Source organism: Haplochromis burtoni, unplaced genomic scaffold (genome assembly GCF_018398535.1).
Source record: "Haplochromis burtoni strain Fernald_Lab_line unplaced genomic scaffold, NCSU_Asbu1 Contig_13, whole genome shotgun sequence".
Taxonomy (NCBI): domain Eukaryota; kingdom Metazoa; phylum Chordata; class Actinopteri; order Cichliformes; family Cichlidae; genus Haplochromis; species Haplochromis burtoni.
In genome coordinates this window covers 2,966,362-2,986,741 of record NW_024582374.1, presented here as the reverse complement: position 1 = coordinate 2,986,741, position 20,380 = coordinate 2,966,362, and the positions used below count along the sequence as shown (strand labels likewise).

The 20,380-nt window shown below is 40.5% G+C and overlaps 1 protein-coding gene across 2 annotated transcripts in view; it reads left to right on the top strand.

Moving 5' to 3' along the window:
• The first annotated feature begins 136 nt into the window (after positions 1 to 136).
• Positions 137 to 20,380, top strand: part of oca2 (oculocutaneous albinism II) — a 55,455-nt gene continuing 35,211 nt past the window's right edge. The window contains exons 1-14 of one of the 2 annotated variants that reach the window (XM_005919698.2): positions 137 to 250; positions 3,736 to 3,975; positions 7,111 to 7,212; positions 9,183 to 9,380; positions 9,615 to 9,672; positions 10,204 to 10,276; positions 10,489 to 10,646; positions 10,735 to 10,817; positions 12,304 to 12,457; positions 16,710 to 16,781; positions 17,324 to 17,389; positions 17,887 to 17,943; positions 19,753 to 19,877; positions 20,120 to 20,258. In XM_005919698.2, coding sequence (XP_005919760.1) covers positions 3,746 to 3,975; positions 7,111 to 7,212; positions 9,183 to 9,380; positions 9,615 to 9,672; positions 10,204 to 10,276; positions 10,489 to 10,646; positions 10,735 to 10,817; positions 12,304 to 12,457; positions 16,710 to 16,781; positions 17,324 to 17,389; positions 17,887 to 17,943; positions 19,753 to 19,877; positions 20,120 to 20,258 — 1,515 coding nt within the window. In that variant the 5' untranslated portion in view covers positions 137 to 250; positions 3,736 to 3,745. The remainder of the gene's footprint in view (positions 251 to 3,735; positions 3,976 to 7,110; positions 7,213 to 9,182; positions 9,381 to 9,614; positions 9,673 to 10,203; positions 10,277 to 10,488; positions 10,647 to 10,734; positions 10,818 to 12,303; positions 12,458 to 16,709; positions 16,782 to 17,323; positions 17,390 to 17,886; positions 17,944 to 19,752; positions 19,878 to 20,119; positions 20,259 to 20,380) is intronic. The other variant, XM_042216686.1, reaches the window with a different exon arrangement.

Below are 20,380 nucleotides of genomic sequence, written 5' to 3'. Positions count from 1 at the left end.
GAGAGGACACGAAACACCTCAGCCTCTCTAGCCTTCCATCACGTCTTTGTGCTCAAATAACATCGAAAAGAACGAGCCCCAGCAGATGTGAGACCATCACTCTTTACCTTTTGTTGGATTATCAGTTTGAATGAGTTCCGCTTTCTTTGGCTCAACATCAGCATCAACTGAGCACTGCCATCCTCCTCCTCATCATCATCATCCTGTTTGTCTTAGTCCTCGTCCTCGTTCTCTGTCTTCATTCATCAAGGTGAGGTTGACATTTTTCACCTGTTTCCTGACAAAATAAAAGCTTGAATTTAAAGCCTGGATGTGCCTCTGTTACACTACAGTGTTGGCCTTTGTTTCAGGGCTTTAAGCCTCATGCCCTAATTCTGCTCTATAAGTAGTGCTGTAGCTTTGTAAAAATCCCCTCAGTCATTCCACTGATTTCTAAATGATGTCTGCTCAATGGATGAAACGTGCTCTTTTATATTTCACTGCTTAGACATTACCTAATACTACAACTGAAAGAAACCACTAGTAACAAACATCCGAGTCAGAGAACCGTGCTGTTACGGCTTCCTGTCCTGCTGAATTTCTAATTGCTGTGAACGAGGGTGGAGAATTTAAGAAAGCAGTTTGTGTTTGCTTTTACATGCAGCCTGCAGGCAAGATGTCACACAGAAGTCTCTTTCTCCTCTCTGAGGCACATCACAAGCATGGGACAAGCAGAACAAATGTAATATGAGGCATAGGAAATGCATGCGAACAATAAGTGATCCAAGTTTGAACTTTAACGCTGAAACAAATGACTGAACACAAAAAGGCAAATCTGGAAATCTGGAAATCTGATGTGAGCATCATGAATATTATTTATTCATGTGTAGATGGGAGCATCCATGAGAAACTGGCATCTAGAATGTGTTCATTGACAGCTTTTCCCTTTTATGTCTGTATTAAGTGGGTGGAGGGAAGTATATATATAACAGCGACAGATGGAGACTGGTTAAAGAAATGTACAATAAATGGCAGTAATTCTGGTTCTACCCGGAAGAAAGAATTTTCCTGGCTGGATTTCTATCTTCTTTTTAAAAAACAAAAAACATTATTATTCCACAAAGAAAATTCCTATAAATGTTAGGTCTGAATCCGGACACTGCTGGAGACAATGTAAACATGTGATGGAGGTCAGCTGACCACCATCACATGTTTTGGAATTTTCCAGCAATCTTATTGGTTAGAGCTGGTAACATAGTTTCAAGTCATACCAGGGTTTGATACTCACTGTAGTTTTGATTCATATTTTAGTAATCTATCAACCGATTTAAACAGTCAACCCAAATATCTTGAATGGCCAAATTACTGATTAAAAATTCCACTCTCGCCCCTGTGGGCAGTCATTACCCTTCAAGCTCGGGTCCTCTACCAGAGGCCATGAGGGTCCTGCACAGTATCTTAGCTGTTCCTAGGACTGCACTCTTCTGGACAGAGATCTTGGATGTTGTTCCCGGGATCTGCTGGAGCCACTCTGCTAGCTTGGGAGTCACTGTACCAACTGGTCCGATTAACACTGGGACCACTGTTACCTTCACCCTCCACTTCTTCTCGAGCTCTTCTCTGAGCCCTTGGTACATCTCAAGTTTCTTGTGTTCCTTCTTCATGATGTTGCTGTTATTCGCTATTGCTACGGCCATCTTCCTCTGCTTGTCCACAGGATCTTAGCTCAGTCATTCTCGACCACCATAGGGGGTGTCTCCCATTTGACCTCAGGATTTCCAGGCCATTTTCAGCACAAATGTATCTGTATACTATAGCGGCCACTTGGTTATGGCGTTCCATGTATGCCCTGCCTGCTAGCATCTTGCACCCTACTGTTATATGCTGGATTGTCTCAGGGGCATCTTTACACAGCCTGCACTTGGGGTCCTGCCTGTTGTGGCAGGCCCCACTCTCTATGGATCTTGCGCTCAGAGCTTGTTCCTGTGCTGCCATGATTATTGCCTCTGTGCTTTCTTTCAGTCCAGCTTTGTCCAGCCACTGGTAGGATTTCTGGATGTCAGCCACTTCCCTTATCTGCTGGTGGTACATAACATGCAAGGGCCTGTCTTTCCTCTTCCTCCTCTTTCTTGGGTTTCTGCTGCCTGAGGTATTCACTGAGCACGTGGTCGGTTGGGGCTATCTTCCTAATGTATTTGTGAATGTTTGCCTTCTGGTAGTCCAATCCCCTCTGTTCTGACTACCTTCCCTCTCTGTTACCGTCAGACTACACTTCTCTAGTCCAAATTTAGAATGAGGAAAATTGTTACAGGAATGTGAAAATTCATGTAACAATTTCCCTCATTCTAAGTTGTAAAATAAAGGAATGTTCAGAAGAACACCCACAATCAAAAATAATAAAAATGTCGCAGAGATGCACAGACTCCTTTGGCTTTCCCCCCTAAAAAACAAACAAACTTAAATGAATATTTAGTTCTGTTATAGAAATATTTGTTGATTCTATGATGCAACTGGTCAATGCAGATCAGTATGAAATAGTGTTTGGGTGGCAGGACTGTGGTGTAGTCTTTCCTTGAAAGTGGTGTTATAGCAGGAAAAGTCACATGTGACTTCCTGTAGACTTTGATGTGAGAAATAATCTCCTTAAACTCATGAAGCCTTTGTACTGATGAAGACCGTGTCTGCTGTGTTGTTCTATCATGAAAACCACTGAATGTCCATCATAGAGAATATCAGACTCTGGCATGAAGCAGTTATGAGGATCTCTTTCACTCACAGAGGAAACTCAGCAATGGAAATGTAACCGTCTGGGTCTGCAAAGCTGCGATGTAATACTTCGTCACATGAATGCAAAGTATAATTTAGAGATTTAACCACAATCACTGCTGGGATTTTATAGCTGCTGTTCAACAACAAAAGCATGGATCACATCACCACTTCTTCATTAAATCAGTGATGACACCAGTGTATTCTCTCTTCACTCTTTAAAACCTTTAAGCACTTTTAGCTCATTGTTTCCTTCAGAAAGTGCATTCTGGGTAAAAATTCAAAGGAGCATATCAACACGTGGGATCGGTGGCTGCTCAGCACGAGTTATTGTGCTGCTTTAATATTGCTTTAAAATTGAGGAGCAATGTTGGTGTTCATGGCCTTCATAATGTTTGGACACATCCCAATTTTAGGCCCTAAAAACATTTTTCAAAGTCCTTGAAGGGCCTGGATCACCACTTATTGTTTCACTGCACTATTTCTAATGTCCAGGAGGGGGCGACTCCTCTGGTTGCAAGAAGAATTTGTCGCCAGTATGCACCCCTCATATCCCCAGAGCACAGTAAACTCTTTCTTGCTGCGTTTATGGTCTCAGTCACAGGTTCCAAACCTTACTGAATAAAACATGGTGTTGATTTTGTGAAATTATGGCCCCATTAGAGCTAAAAATGCACATAAAGCAGGGGATACCTTAGGATTGGCCTAACTTAAGACTGACACTGCATTTTTTACAGTTTCACTGTTGGACAGACTCCACGGTTTTGACACCTGGTTTTAAAAAGCTAAGAAGGCAACAGTGAAAACTCTCTGCTCCAAAAACATCAATGCTGTATCATTATATGTCAATAAACAAAAAGAAGTGCTGTGAGACACCATGAGGAGTTGCTCTTTTATATACACCGTCTGTGAGTGAACAGCAATCGTTGACTTTTTTGTGTAAGTCACAGCATCTTAAAGAAGGATAAAGCCACTGTTTTCCCCCTGCAGCAGTCTCACCATGTATCTGGAGAACAAAACCAGCCTGGAGATTGAAATGTCTCAGACGGCATCCCAAGGCCACCAGGGCAGGAGCAGCCTCAGGTCACCGAAGGCGGTGGCAGGGAACTTCGGGGAACTATGTCTGCTGGAGGGCATCTCGGAGAGGCTAGACACCCAGAAGCTGCAGCAGTCTGCAGGACAATGCGTCATCCACACTGAGGGCTTCGTCCCCATTCGACAAGAGGACGGGTAACTACTGTGTTCTCATGATCATTCATGAATTACATCCACCATTGGAGGGGAAAGATACTGTAGGGCAGGGATGGGCAACCCCAGGCATCAAGGGCCGGTGTCTCGCAGGTTTTTAGAGCTCACCCTGGGTCAACACACCTGAATCAAATGATCAGTTCATTATCAGGCAGCTGGAGAACTTCAAGACATGTTGAGGAGGTAATTTAGCCATTTAAATCAGCTGTGTTGGATCAGGGACACATCTAAAACCTGCAGAACACTGGCTCTTGTGACCTGGAGTTCCCTACCTCTGCTGTAGGGGGTCTAGCTGGGGGTCCTTCCCTAGACTGAAGTTCTAGGTGAGAAAGAGGGAGTGAAAGAAAGCTGCTCAAGGCTTTTTGATTAAAGGTTAAGATAAGTTTTGGAACATGGAGCTTTAAAGCACAGAATAATAAGGTATAATTCTACTTGGCCGCAGTTATGGTTCTTTGCAGAATGAATTTAATCCATTTAAATTTGTGTTCTCTCCAATAGTCTTCTGTTTACAACAAGCTAACAATCAAAAGCTGAAACAGGTTTTCAGTTAGAAAAACCAAAAAGATATTTTAGAACAAAAAACAAGAAAAAGACCAGGCGAAGGAAACAAACCAAGAATCCAAAGCCAGGGAACATTGAACACACTGAGCACAAACAGACAAGGCCAAAAGGAAAGCCTGTACATGAGACAGGAAGCTTTTGAAACCAGTGAGATATGACCCTGCTTTCTCCCTCAGCTCAAGTGAGTGTTTTGGCATCTTTCAGCTTTCAGTTTTGGTTGTGACACATCTTTACTTTAACTTTGGTTCATTCTCATTACTTTCATCAGCTGTTTCTCAGGTTAAGACTGTTTGTTGTGTTTTTAAGCAGAAGCCCTCATTCTCTCTTACTGGATTATCTGAAATAAACACATAACAAGAATTTAAACCACACATGCAGAAACATATTACACATGCTCTGCTGGCCAAATCCTCTCATGGATGCATGAATATACATGTATAAGGCCTGATTTTCCTCGTGAGTCATGTCCATTCACACGGACAGAGACATATGTGTGTGTGTCGGTGGGTAGCTAAAATAGCCGGGGTGGGGTGGGGTTAATCTCAAACCTGTGGCTGTGGTGTTATTGGGATTAAAGTGAGGTATTTTTCTGCTTCATTAACCAAAATAAAGTTGTAAATGATAAAAAGTGGAACACGCCCCGTGTTCCACTTTTTATGGCATGGTAACAGAAACCTAAAGACCAGAACATACAAATACTACACAAAGCAAAAGAACCAAAGCCAGAAATATAAACTACACTTTAGAATACTAAATAAACCAGAATCCAAAGAGTCCAAAAGTCCAAAACCACAACAACAATGGGTCAAAGACTCAGGACCATGACAGTAGGTGCTCAATAAAATAAGTGGTGCTCTCCAGCAGAGGGCAGCTTTCTCTCTGAGCTTTTTGAGGTTTGAACATCTGTCATGTGACAGATCGGGCCACATGACTTAATAGTTACGAAGCTAACTATAGTTAGCTATAGTTTTAGTATTAACAGTTATACAGACATAAGAAGACAATGGTGAGCTGAGCTATTTTTTATTAAATAAAGGACTAATAATAAAAAAAACTAGACAGACTTTTTTTCCCACTACACATACACAAGGTTGTAGGACAACACCCAAGTAAACAATGAAGGAATTAGAGGAAATACAAAGATTTCCTGGAGGCAGGAAAATCAACTGACAAAATAAAACAGGAAAAAACAAAAAGGGAGACTAAAACAAGGAAATATGACAGACCGTGGGAACATAAAGGGATGCTCATTTAGAGGACAAGTGTTCTGAATTCTTGACCTGAAAATGTGCGCAGTGAAAAAAAAGAAAATGTGAAGAGGAACTGTTAACCTGCAAGCTTACTGATGTTTCACATCATAGATAATCCCCTATTTTGAAACATTGTATGACCAAAATTTACAGAAAATATTTAACTCAAGAGGAAAGTGTTTACAGAGGTCAGAGGTCAAAAATTTATTTTCCCATAAACTTCTACAGGATCAAAATCTGCTCTCACCCCCTAGTGACCTTCTGATAGAATACAGGTTTAAGCCACTTCCAAAGAGAAGGTAAAACAATAGTTTAGACAAAGTTGAAAAAACAGACACTGTTTTTGCAGGAAATTCAAATGGTAGAAGTTTCTCAAGTGAAAATTAAGTCTAGTATCATCAGTGAGTTGGTCACGATGGCTGTTGGTTGTAGGTGTTCCAAACAGACCAACTATTTTTTGCTTAATATCCTTTAAATACTCCGCAGCGAAGGGAAATGTTTCTGCTAAGTCACATCTACTAGACAGGATCAGAGTGGAAATATGGAAAAAAGGGAGGTGAAAACATTTGTAGACATGCAGTAAATCTCTTTATGGATGTATAAAAGTATCAGAGGGATTAATGGGGCGGACTTGCCAGATGTAATCTTGTCCTTTATCCACTAAACTTGCCACATTCATTACTTCAAAACACCTTCACAAAACTGTCTGTGAGGAGTTCAATGATGCCCACTAACTCAATAACAACAAATACAGGAGGTATATTTTATAACTGGAGAATTCTCTCTCAGTACAATAGAAATTTAATAGAAATGTCACAAAAAAGACGCCCGACTTCTTGAGCCTTATAATAATACAGTAATCAATGCCCATTACATTGTAAAAAAATATTGTTATATAAAAGAAAAGAACTTGATTCTGTCACAGACTGGTTTAATCACCTAAAACTTTTGGCAAGCAAAGGTTAAAATACCTGAAGATTATAAGATTAGCTGTGGGAGACTTTACATTTTCAAAGGTTTACGTCAGTTTGGACACATTATAACAGCCGTCACCTCATAGGTTCCCTGAAACAGTGGATTACAGGGTTTTTTTTAAACTTGACCACTGATACTGCACTTTCAGCATGTGATAATATGATAGATGAAAACAAATATAGTGTGTATGCGTGGCTGTTGATTATAAGAGGTTACTGGATGCAGCAGCAGGGTGATAAAGCCTTTCAATGGATCATATTTCAGAAACGCTTTGTTTGGTTACTTTCTAACCCCTTTTTTAAAAACTAATTGTATTCTGTTGCATTTGTAGTTTCAGGAAAAATTTCAGTGCTGTCAACATCCTCAGAGGAAAAACTAACTCAGCCAACCTCACAGAGAGGTCGCCTCTGCTGCGATTCTCTCAAGATGACAGGTGAGTCTTTCCTCAGGCTTTTCATGGGCATATTGCTCTAAACCCTAAGATGCTCAAAATGAAACAAAAATAATACTTACACGTGGGATTAGGTAAAAAAGATAAATAATCAGTTTATTTAGTTCATTCTTATAAAACCTCCACCGTATTTAGCTACTTAGCAATTGTTAGCAAGCAGTTCTTAGCTGTTACAGTGCATGAGTCATAAACTGGATAAAAGTTTATAACAAAACAGGGTCATCCTGATTGTGGAGTCTCGCTGTGTGAGTCTTAGCTGCTGCCAGGCTTTTATTTTAAGCCAGAAGTGATGATATTTGGACAAACAGGCACAGTTCAGTTCAGCTGTCATGTAGAATGAAACTATTTTTAAAGGAATTTTAAGATGGGAGTGTGCGGGCACTGGCTCAGCTTTGGAGCCAGCCTCTAGTGGACAGAACTGGAACTGCAGGTTGTTGGGCTTCATTGACTTTTTAGGTTGATGCTTCATAGTTTATGTACACACACACACACACACAGACGCATACAAACATGCAGTGTGAAGCCAGCATTTTCATTTGAGCTTAACAAAAGTGCAAATTTACTCTGCTAGTTTTGAGCTTGGGTTATCAGTCAGCATCAGAGTGAAGACAATATGATCAGAGTTACTTATGCAATATTTCTAAGGAGGCTTCTCAGACAACATACAACCAGCCAGCAACTTAATGTATTAGAAATTTCAAGTTTTATGCTACATTGACATGCTCAGTATTTTTAATACTGCAAAAGTTAATATATATTTTTAATACTGAGCAGCTAATTGAGATATTAGAACCTCACTTATAATAATTTTGTTCCATCTACTACTGACCTGTACAACGGTCATATCAGAATCTATCATTTGTGACACTGCTTTCTACAAACAGTTACACAGATGTGGACATGCAGCCCATTTTGTGACAGATGAGGTCAGCCAGGAGTCACGATTAACTTTTGCAGATGATATTGTGATCTGTAGTGAGAAAAGGAAGCAGCTGGAAGAGAGTCTGTATAGGTGGATACTTTGGTGAGAAGAGGATTAAAGTCAGTAGAAGCAAGACAGAATATATGTGTGTGAATGCGAGGGAGACAGGTGTAACAGGAGGGAGGAAGAGAGGAAGACCACAGAGAAGATTAATGGATGTAGTGATGGAGGACATGCAGTGGAGGATGCTGGAATGCGGTGAGGTGGAGGCAGATGATCTGCTGTAGCTTCAAGAAAAATAAGCTTTAGTAATCAAAAAACACACTTAAATGACTAATAAGTTTAAAAAACATTATAAACATGTTTTTTGTAATGTCTTATTATATGTTATCTGGAAATTGTCATTGTTAAACTCCAAGGTTTTTACAGAAGCAGTTTTATAATCGGGAATACCGGTATTTTTCCTTAAAAGGGGACTGTGTGTGTGTGTGTGTGTGTGAGTGAATGTGCATTCATATCATTGTGGGGACCAAAAATTGGAAGTTTCCTATACTTGTGGGGACCAACAAGTGGGGGGGACCAAAATCCCGGTCCCGACGAGTTTGAAGGCATTTTTGAGACTCAGAATGTCGTTTTAATGACAAGTTACAATTGGGTTATTGTTAGGTTTAGGGTTAGGCATTCATTTTTAATTGCTAGGGTTAAGGCTAAGGGGCTAGGGAAAGCATTATGTCCCCACAAGATATGAATACCCAACATGCGTGTGTGTGTGTGTGTATGTCTTTAATGCCTCATGTTAGGCACAAATACAATGGAACATTAGTGGTTGTATTAAATGAAATGACTCATCCTACAAGTGTGTTGTACTGCCCTTCTTACAGGGTTGTACAACAGACTTATGGGATGATGGGAGAAACATTTTTTAATTTTAGACCTCTGCGATCTGCAGCTGCTGAGTGTTGTGTTTATTTTTTTGTATTGAGGTGTAGTGATTGATGAGGGGCTGAGACTGTGATTATTCATTTTCCAGCATAACCTACATGACCCTACATGACCCCAGCTTTGTTGGAGGGGAGGAGCCCTGGAACAACGGCTCCCTGGATGTGGAGAGGCGGTACCGGCTGGGCAGCGAGGTCACCAGCCTGTCGCTATCGCACTCCAGCTCCTCGGAGAAGTACGACCCTCTGGAAAACCTCAACCTCAGCTTCAGGTTCACAAGCAATGTGAAGTGAGTCCCAACTTCTTTTCTCCATTTGATCCCTCAGTGTGATGCCATTATTCCTCAGAGAAACAGATAAAAGTGCTTAAGGAAAAGTAGGGCCAGTGGAAAAAGATAATCATTATCATGTTACAGATTAATCTTGAAACCGTTTTATGGGGCCTGAGCCTCTTGGTTTAAAACCAATAGTATCACACCAAGCTCATTCAATTTTACTCACTATCCACTTTTTGGTCTTTCCAGATGCTGCTTCAAAGTCTCCAAAACTGCCACCATCTTTGCATTTGTTGTTCTCTGCAGTGTAAGTATATATGTCCCCGTAGAACAGACACCACCGCATAATAAAATGGAAAGTATAACATGGTAAAAACCTAATTACTACAAAAAAAGCTGTTTGGTATTACTGAAATCACTGAAAGTTAATGATAGCTAGGTCAGCTGCTTTCCTCTGTTTTTTAATACTAACCTTAGCTAATCACCTCTTGGTCTGTTTACTCTTCACTGGATTAAATCAAATAAAACACCACATTTTAGACCATTTTCATAAAAACTGCATTCACTGAATCTGTGTAGTGCATCTTTGTGGTGGTAGGGTGTGGCTCAGCTATAGGAGGGAGAGGTGTGGCAGGATGACTGGCTGGTAGTGGATGCAGGGGGGAAGCGGAGCTGTCTGCAGAGACAGTGCAGCTCCAGCCATGCAGAGCATCAGAGCTGTTTTCAGTTGTAAACACTGTAAATAAAGCACAGTGTGTCGTCACTAAAATTACCTGCTATGATCCTGTTTAAAATATGTTCTTTATAAAATATACCGATGACTTTATTCTGGTTCCAGCTGTTCTTCAGCATGTATCCTGATCGAGACAACCCCTGGAGGATGCTGGCAGTCTCTCCCACAGAGAGTTTCTGTATCCTTTCCAGTGACTTACCGTAGACATGCCCTACTACTTCTGAGATCACAGCAAAGAGGAGAGGGCTAGAAAATGAAGCAGGGTTGTTTTACATCGAGTATGAGCCATGCTAACACACTCTAGGTGTGGATTTAATGCCCCCGTTCATTTCAAATGCACAAAACATTCAATGTGTCTGGATTTTTCTCTTGACCGCCCACGTCTCACAGCAATGAATGTGACTGATTTTCGGGACAATGCTTTACTGAAGCTACAGGTGGCTGGGCCTTTTGCAGGGGGGATGATAGATTTGACCACTCAGGAGTACATCCTCATTCAGGTAGAGCAGACCGAGCAGCCAGGACAGCGGCGGAGGAGGACTCAGCAGGTGAGAGCAGCCTCGAGCTCCAACTTCCTCGCAGTATTATTACACTAATGAGATTCTGCCTCGTTTATATTGTGCTGTTTGTAAACAGGTGACTCATAACTGGACCATCCCTCTACATGCAGAAAGAAGCGACCAGATAGTGGAAACAAAAACCTTTGAGATGCTCAACAGGTACTCAGAATACTGTGACAGTGTATTGATATAACCACCTCGGTTTTAATAGTCACATGGGCCTAAAAGTAGTTCTGGTTATCACTGGGGTTGTTTATGTGATATACAAAAACAACAAAACCAATAATAATTTTAAAGCTAACCTTTCTGACTTTCAAAGCAGTGTAGTTTGCAAGCTTTCTACCACCTTTACTGTCATATTTCTGACTCTTTGTGTGTGCATTTATCATTTAGAGTGTGTAACATTTATCCCAGTTAGAAGCCACTGGTGTCAGAGACATGCACAATATATCCAGCGAGCAATTCTGGACTGTCTGCTGGTTCAAGAGAGCAACTCTTTACTCTCTGTTCTGTTTTTTTTTAAAGTCACTTTCTTTGACTTTTTTTTTTTTTTTTTTTGCTTGATAAGCCTGGACATGTTTTCGACTTGATCTACGTTCCTTTGGTCAGGAGCTCTGCAGATACAAATGGCTGAGATGAGTTTCTGGGAGAGTTTGAAGTAGAACTGCTGCTCCTTCACTTTAAAAGGAGCCAGCTTGAGCATCTGATTAGATCCCTTCTGGGTGTCTGAGCTCTGAGGCTTCTGGGGCTCAAACACTGAACAAATCTCTGTAGGATGGCCTTCTTTCATCTTATCAATATCACTGAAATTACAAACATCCTGTCTCAGAGGGATGCTGAAAAAGTATTTCGCGCATTTGTTACCTCTATGCTGGACTGATGTAATTCTTTATTATCAGCTTTAAGAAGCTCCTTGTGGTTCCTACAGTTTCTAAAAATAGAAATGGAGGCAGAGCCTAGAGATTTCAGGCCCTTCTTTGGAACCCAGCTTGGATTCAGGAGACAGACATCCTCTCTTCTTTAAGATTAGGCTTAAAACTTTCCTTTTTGAGAAAGGTCATATATTTATGGCTGAACCATCCCTTAGTTTTGCTGCAATAGGCTCAGGCTGGTGGGAGACTTCCCATGATGCACTGAGACCTTTTTCACTGCTGCGCCTTGTCGTCATTGACTTCTCTCTTCTGCAGCTCGAGTTTTGTGCTGTTTGTGGTCCCTCTTTTCCTCTTCTATTCCCCCTCACTCCCCCCAGTTATGGCAGATGGCTGCACCTCTCTGGGCCTGGTTCTGCTGGAGGTCTCTTCCTGTTGAAAGGGAATTCTGCATAGCGTGTTGTCCTTTTGTCTCTTTATAAAGACTTTCATGAATGTGATGTACTATAATGATTGGTGTTGTGAATTAGTCCCACAGAAATAAATGTAAATGAAAAACAATTAATTGAATAAAATGTGTTTGATAGGTGGCATTGATTTTGAAAGCGCTATGATACCCACCGAAAAGGAGCAAATTAAACAATATAACTTGACTTAAGGTGTTTCTGGTGTTTTGTCTTTGCCGATAGATTTCTGACAGACGGTCGTAATTCCAGCAAAAGCAATGAAAGATGATCATTCCCACCATTCTTGTTGCCATTTCATTTCTTGCACAGTGATCCCATCGCCATCACAATTCAGGCGTTCCTGCAGGATAACGAGGTGGTGCCGCTATCCATGACCCACCAGCCGCTTTACGTCAGCGTGGAGACACAGGTGGCCATCGCTGGAATCATCCTAGCTGGGGTCTATGTTCTCATCATCTTTGAGGTAAATAGCCTGTGGTGCTCACGCTCTTCTACGGGTGATGAACGAGCTTGTTTTCGGTGTCTGTGGAAGAGTTTGAAATGTGAAACGCACAGTTCAGCGCGGCCCGCGAACAACAACGACACACTCACACAAGAACACTGGACCGCATATGTGATATTATGCTACGAGCACAAAGTAAACAGAAGTATGCTCATTGAGTCAGAATGAGGACCGGGAAACTGAATCTCCAGAGCTGCGTTTAGTTCAGACATCATTTTTTAATCCGAGAATTAAAAACATTTCACTGTCAGAGAAAAAGAAAACAGGTGGGATTTATAAAATTGATTATGGCTGAATTCCATTCAGCTGCTCCACTTTCAGGCTCCTGGTATTGTTCATGCTGGCTCACTGTCACACTCCTATGGCCTGCAGGGACACTTGAAATAGAGCAGAGCAATCGTTAACGGTATAAGCAGCACCTGTGCTTTTCCTACTCTGCCAAGTCATGAAAAAAAAAAAAGAGCCTCACCGGTAGCTCATTGCCACACAGGTGTTTTTATTTCGCCTGATTAGACTTCTTCTGCCAGTGAGCATGTGCAGTCTGTGCCTCAGTGGCAGCGCCGCCCCACTTGTGTTAACTTTATTAGATTCGATGCACCTGTCAGAGCGGGACAATTGACTAAACTTTGCCCTCCTCAGTTGATGGTGCTGAAATTTGTCTTAGGTTGCACATAGTACTGGACTGGGATTTGGCAACACTGAATGATGACCGCTCCCAACACAATTAAATCAGACAGATGACAGCAGCCAAACAGAAATGGGCAGCCATGTTATTAGTTTAAAAAAAGCTACTTCTGTGTCCGTTAAACCCTGATTAAAATGGAAATTACTATAAAATGACTGTGTTCCTCATATTATATGTTGTATTTTCCAATAAGAATTCACTTAACTAAAAGATGAGCTCTGTTGACATGGGTCTGTGGACACTACAGACTGTGCTGAACTTAAAGAAAGTCATTTATTGATTGATTGCAAAACAGAGCCCAATGAGGAAAACCTGATAACATACTGAGGAGAATCACTAGACCAAGGAGAACAGATGCTCTGACAAAGGGGGAGGCAGCAACTGTAAATTTACACACAGTATGGCAGTAGAGGAAGTGGAAACAGGTGGGGAGAATGAGAGACAGCTGAACTAAATCACAGAAGAGGAGACAAAAGCAAAGCACAAGGAACGCTGAAGCTCAAAATAAAGTAGGAAGTGAAATAAGCTCATAGAGCTCCCCCTAAAGGTCAAGGGCTATACTAAAACTTCGATGTTTTACAATGTTTATATCGCAGCATGCTAACATGCAACCTTTGACCTATGAGCTTTAAGCATTACATAATAAAGTCATATATATTTTATTATCTTTACCCATATGATTGGAACAGAATTGGCTGAAATCTTCAGCTGTTAAAATGTGACATTTTCAGATAGCCAGTGTGTGATTTTGCAATATTTTGTAGTCATTGTGACATCAAAGGGCATTGGATTGAAAAAACAAAGTGGTGGTTTCTTGAATTTTTTTCCAAGGTTAACTTTGACCTTGGGTGCTAATAATGAAGGTCAAATGCTCGTACTGAATTTCAAATTTGGTGTGACCTTGACCTGATTTTTGCCAAAATTAAATCAGCTCAAGCTGTTATTGATATCTACCATCACACAAAATTTGAGCAGGATATCTTGGAAACTGTAGACCATAGACTGCTAACAAACAAACAAACAGAACAGAACAGATTGCATGCTTCCCTCCTTCAGCTGGAGAGTGAACATTAGACTTGACACAGATGCATTAAACTCTAAAACAAGAGCGGATTAAATGCACTAAGTAGAAAAATACATAAAACAATACAAACACTTAGAAAACCAAGAGTATTTAGATAAACAAAACTCCCAAAACACTGTAAATTGACTCAGGACCTTGATATGGTATGACCAGCAGTGCAACATGTCTTGTTTTGGTTGAGCTTTATAACATCCACGCAACCAAGTCTTTTTGCAACCAGAGCACTTGCCCCCTGCTGGACACTAAGAAGAAGAATGCATGTTTCAGGCAGCAGTCAGATACTTTTCTGATCTGCATCATTAATGGATGATTAATATCTGACTTATTTTATCAGATGAGTATCAATCTCTGAAACCGCTATCACTTTGAGGAGGTTCTTGGTTTGTGGCTTTAGATATGAGTTTTACTTCCACTCAGCGTTTGCTTGTTTAAATCAGATGGACTCCTCTGTCTGAGAGCATGTGAACTCACTAAACTGTACCGACGGGGTTGCTGGGACATGAAAGTCAAGCGCAGGCCTTGAGAGATGACAGCGCAGTTTTACTCTGCACGCTCGCTCATGCGTCGCTTGTGTAACTGACAGATCCTCTCACAAAAGCTGTAATTCAAAGACAGAGGGGTCGTCTCAGAAAGAGATGAGCATGCAGTGCACGAGCGCTCAGACATCAGGATGCTGTCTGACTTCGGCGCTGTCAGGTCTCCATTTGCTAATGTCTCACTCCTCCACAGAATTATGCTTTTAGTCTCTAGTCTGATAACTTGACGCAGCCTCCTAATGAGTGAGTGCATATGCAGTCTCTCACATTTAGGGTATTCTGAATGCTGAGCTCAAACAAAGGGATTTGTCAGTGTTGGTAATTGGGCACCAGTTTGTGATTTTTTTTTTTAATGGGCATTTCAGTGAAATGTTCCAAAAGATCTGAAGTAAAGAATTGTGATGTAATTTTTATTTTGTCAGTTTTGAGACAGGCTGAGGCTGAAGAAAGTTTCACTGCTTTTGTTCCACTTTACTCATTATTTAAGCAGAAGTATTAAGACAAATAGATTATAAATGTCTACAGAGCGTCTGAGCTATTATTCATTGTGAGTGACAAGACCCAGTTTAGTGCTGAGCAGTTCACAAAGGTCAGTAATGCATTAAAGACACTGCGACTGTGATGCTGTTGTTTTTAACTGACAGCAGAATCTTATTTTTACCAATAAAATTAGATTCAGATCTGTCAATAAAAACATGTTAACTAAAGGAAATAAAATAGAATAAAGAAAGCCTCTTACGCTGTGCAAGAAACACACAGAGTGGCATAAAATGTTGTAAAAATGTTAAGCACATTTAAATTCACATTAATTTATGCAATTAAAGCTTAAAAATCAAGAGTAATTCAGATGTCAAAATGTCTTTTTTGACTTTTAAAAACATTCATTCATTTCTTTTTGTGCCTGGAGTCAAATGTTGATGGTTTTGCAACACGAATGCACTTTTACTGTGTCAGTAAAATATTTCTGATTTACTCTAAAAAAAAGCAGCGTTTTCATCGTTAAACAGTTCACTTTCTATATTCATTATATACACAGTAGTTGTTCTACATAATAAATAATTCACACAAATGTTACTGTTAAATCCCAAAATAACAAGCGTCTCTCCTTTGAACACAACATGAAATGTTAAAGGATCGTCTGTGCTCATCACGCACTCATTTTAAGATGCATTATATTTTTGCGTGTGTGGTGATGAGCACCTCTGAATAGCACTGTGGACTTTGATAGTTCACCCAAGATGAAAATGACAGAACATCATAGATCTTATGGATCACGAGAGTTTCTTGACTCCTTGTCCCAGTCGCTGCAGCTGTCATTCACGCAGGTGCTTTCTCTTATGTATAATAGTCCTCAGAATAATATCAGTAATGCTAGCAGCAGAAAACCTCACAGAAGACCTCCTCTGTAACAATAAATCAAACAGAACACACAAGAATAACAGATGTAAATAATTATCAGTGTTTGCCTATTTGTGATTGTTTGGAGCGCTAATACTGTTTTCTGCCCTTTTCCCTCAAATTAAACAATTAAAATGAAGAAGTATTTTATTTACCAAACAAAACAGACTAATTTATATTTAAAATGTCCTAAAAAACAGTGGTTTTTTTCACATTAGGATTATTATTTTCATTAGTCAAAGCCACAGGAGGATGGTGATGCAGATGGACAAAAGAGCCAGGCACGTGACTCCTACTGTATAACAATAAACGTTTTCAAGAAATGCCTGCAGAATTTTTTTTTCAAACCATTCCTTCCTCCAGAGATGCCTCACAGATCAGTCTAGAGATGACTGAGAAGGCATCAGAACGAACAGGAATGTTACACTGCTAAAAATATTTACAGAGTTAATGTGAAGGTGAGTGCTCGTTTGTTTAGAAGTGAGTGTGGTAAATGTTTTGTCCTTTCAGATTGTGCACCGCACCCTGGCTGCCATGCTGGGATCTTTAGCAGCCTTAGCTGCTCTGTCTATCATCGGGAATGTAAGTCTCTCTCGTTATTTGATTTTACTGATTTTTTAGGGATGCAGTGGTACATTCAGAACATATTATGAACGCTTTAACATATGATTCATGTATTTGAGTTATGGTTGAACAGTTATTCAGGCGTAAGTACGTTTTGTGCCACACAATACAGACAAAACCAGTGGAAACTGCAGGATTAATTTCTGAAATGTCATGATTAATTTCAAAGTTTGTCATTCATTAACATCTATGTGTTTCCAAATTTAGTCACTGGCCCAAGTTTGAGAGTAGTGGACATTTTCACCCCAGCGGGACGCTTTGGGAACAGAGCAGTCATTCGTGGTCCTAGTTCCACCTGTGCTTTTGTCTGCTTCGGCAAATGAAGCAGGAACTGGGCCAGCGAGGAGTTATAGCAGCATCCAGACACAGCCGTACCCAAAAGTTTAACGCTGTTAACGAGTCTGATCATCATTTATTAACCTTGTCCTTTTGTTTTTTCCCCTTCAGATCCAGAAATTCTTGATAAATCTGTGTAATTACATTCTTTGTCTCGCCCACAGAGACCCAGCCTTGTCACAGTGGTGGAGTGGATCGACTATGAGACGCTGGCTCTTCTGTTTGGCATGGTGATTAACTCCTCACATGTTCACTGACTCAACAAATCTCAGAGCATTAAAAAAAGAGCTCTCTGACTCTCTCAACTTCACTCTGCGCCCTTTCTATCAGTCTTCTGAATGTCTGACAGCGAAATACATTTCTATGGAGGCGAGTGAAACGAACAACAAAAAAAATCCAGTCTCCATTTAAACAAACATGTCCTAAATATGTCAGTTTTGGTATAAAATTATGAAGAGGGAGTTTGAGACATTTCTGGAATCCATTTAAAAGCAGTTTGAAATCCTCGAGCTTACCTGTAAAAACATTTTTGAACTCATCGCGATGATAACAAGGAAGGTAATAAAGAGACAAGAGTATTAATGAACCCTGGAACTCAGGCACATATTTCATTCTGACCATCTCATCCAAGATAAACAGCATCTTATTATCTTAGGGGGCCGTTTCTGAAATCTCACAGGGAGACATAATCTTACTTAAAGGAAAATTCTTCTTTTCAACAACACAGATGGTGCTGGTGGCCATTTTCTCAGAGACTGGCTTCTTCGATTACTGTGCAGTGAAGGTAAGTTGATTTATGATAATAATAATGATAATATTAATAATTGATGTTGATGAGAAAATTAGAAAAAGTCTGAATGAGAAAGCTTCTCTCTAAAAGAGAAGATGGCAGCAGGGTTAAGGTTTGCAAAGCTGAATCTGAACAAACCTCACGACGTCTGGAACAATGTTCTTTGAACAGAGGAGACCAAAGTGGAGAAGTTTGTCCACAATGTGCAGCAGCATGTTTGGAGAAAACCAAACAGCGCATACCAACTGTCAGCACGGTGGTGGAGGGGTAATGATTTGGGCACCCTGCAGTCATTGAATTAATCGTGGACTTCTTTGTAAACCAAAGTATTCTAAAGTCAAATAAGAGGCCATCTCTGTACTACAGCTAAAGCTTGGCCCAAACCAAGTCATGAAACAGGACATTGATCTCAAGCACAGGAGCAAACGTACAACAGAATGGACCCCGATCTGAAAGAAATGAGCTTTGCATGAATATCCACAATCCTCAATGATCTGAAGCGATGCTGCAAAGAAAAACGGGCCAAAAGAGATTGATGAAGTCACATTTACCTCAGGTTATTGCTGCTGGTTCCACAAGCTGATGACAACTCTCTTTGTCACATGACTGTAAGTAAGAACACAAAGGCCCACATACAGCATCGAATTGATTTTAAATTTCTGTTTACTTTCAATCACGTGGGATCCTGTTCAACCTACTTAAATTTGAAAGGTGACAACTTTTTGTCGATACAAAATATTTCTTGTTTTTTTTGCATAAGATAATTTTAGCACAAGATGATAACTTCTGATGAATGTCTTGTGTGCGCTAGATAAAAAAAAATAACCTCAAGATATTTAAGGGGCTGTAGGATGCTGAGCGGAAGTGTATGAAATAAGCTGCCCGCTTGTGAGATGTCTCGACAGGCTTTGAGCTATTTCTGAAATTAGCAGCAACACACGACACGACTGTAGTTTTGATTTTGACTTATCCAATGTCACAAAGGTTCACAAAGGAGGACCTTTCCAACGTCAGACAACCTATCAAGTTTGCAAATCTATCTTTACATCCTGACCTAAAAATACAGTAACAGCAGTAAAGGCTGACAAGGATGACATTCGTTGTGTTTCGAGGTGAAGTTCAGAAAACTAAATCTTCAAAATAATCAGATTTTATGGGTTTTTTTCCGGGAAGAAGTGCTCTTTAACTGCAACTGTGAAAAAAAAAAAAAAAGCGCTACAGTTTCACAGTCCTATCTTTCCTCCATATGACAGAGGAATACACATTCTCAAATTATTCTCTTGCTCTACTATTGAAGATAACACATCCGTCTTCTCTTTTCAAAGAAGGTCAAAGTCTCCCATCAGAAAAACAGCAAACTTTTATACCGAATGTGCGCTGTACATGGTGAACGAGGACGAGCGCTTTTGTGCGTCAGGTACAGCGAGTCCTGGAAAACAGTGAGATCATGCAAGCATGTAAATTTTAAGTGTGACCTGGAGAAGTAAATGTATTCTCAGAGAAGAGCTCAGCAGCTCTCACACATCACACCGTTACCTTTGAAAGGTGGCCATCCTGACCTGGTGATGTAAGAGTGCTGTTTTAAAGTGGGAATCCATGTGCAGTTCTTTATGAATCTTAATGATATTATATCTTGTGCTACTATGGAAAGATTTACATATTTTTAGATTTTTTAAACACACCAAAGAACAGTCAGAACTGGTCCGAAGCTGTGCCGGATGTGTTTTCTGAGTCAGCCGTTTTGGCGGTGCCGATAATAAACAACCTAACCTCATCTCTCCATTATCTGTCTCCACTCGGCAGGCTTACCAGTTAGCCAGAGGAAAAGTGTGGCCCATGATCATCATCCTTTGTCTCATTGCTGCCATTTTATCTGCTTTTCTGGACAACGTGACCACTATGATGCTTTTTACTCCCGTCACCATAAGGTGCCTTTTTTTTATTCTCAGGTGGAATACACACACACACACACACACACACACACACACACACACACACACACACACACACACACACACACACATACTGCTGTCCACTTGGTTTGAGTGTGGCTGTCCTGCACAAAAGGTTAAAGGATCAATACCAACATCCTTTTCATATTTCTCTATTTACCCCACCCTTTGTAATCTAATCATGACTAAAGGGCTTTTCTGTCTGTCTGATTTTGCAGGTTGTGTGAGGTGCTTAATCTAGACCCCAGACATGTCCTGATTGCAGAAGTAATCTTCACCAACATTGGAGGGGCCGCCACAGCTGTCGGAGATCCGCCCAATGTGATTATAGTATCAAATCAGGACCTGCGCAGAGAAGTAGGCACCTTCACAGCTCGAATATACAGAAATCATCTAGCAAAGCAAAGACATTACTGATGGTACAACACTGACAGGTAGATTTACTTGTTAGTACTGGCTGAAAAAAGGATTGAGGCTAA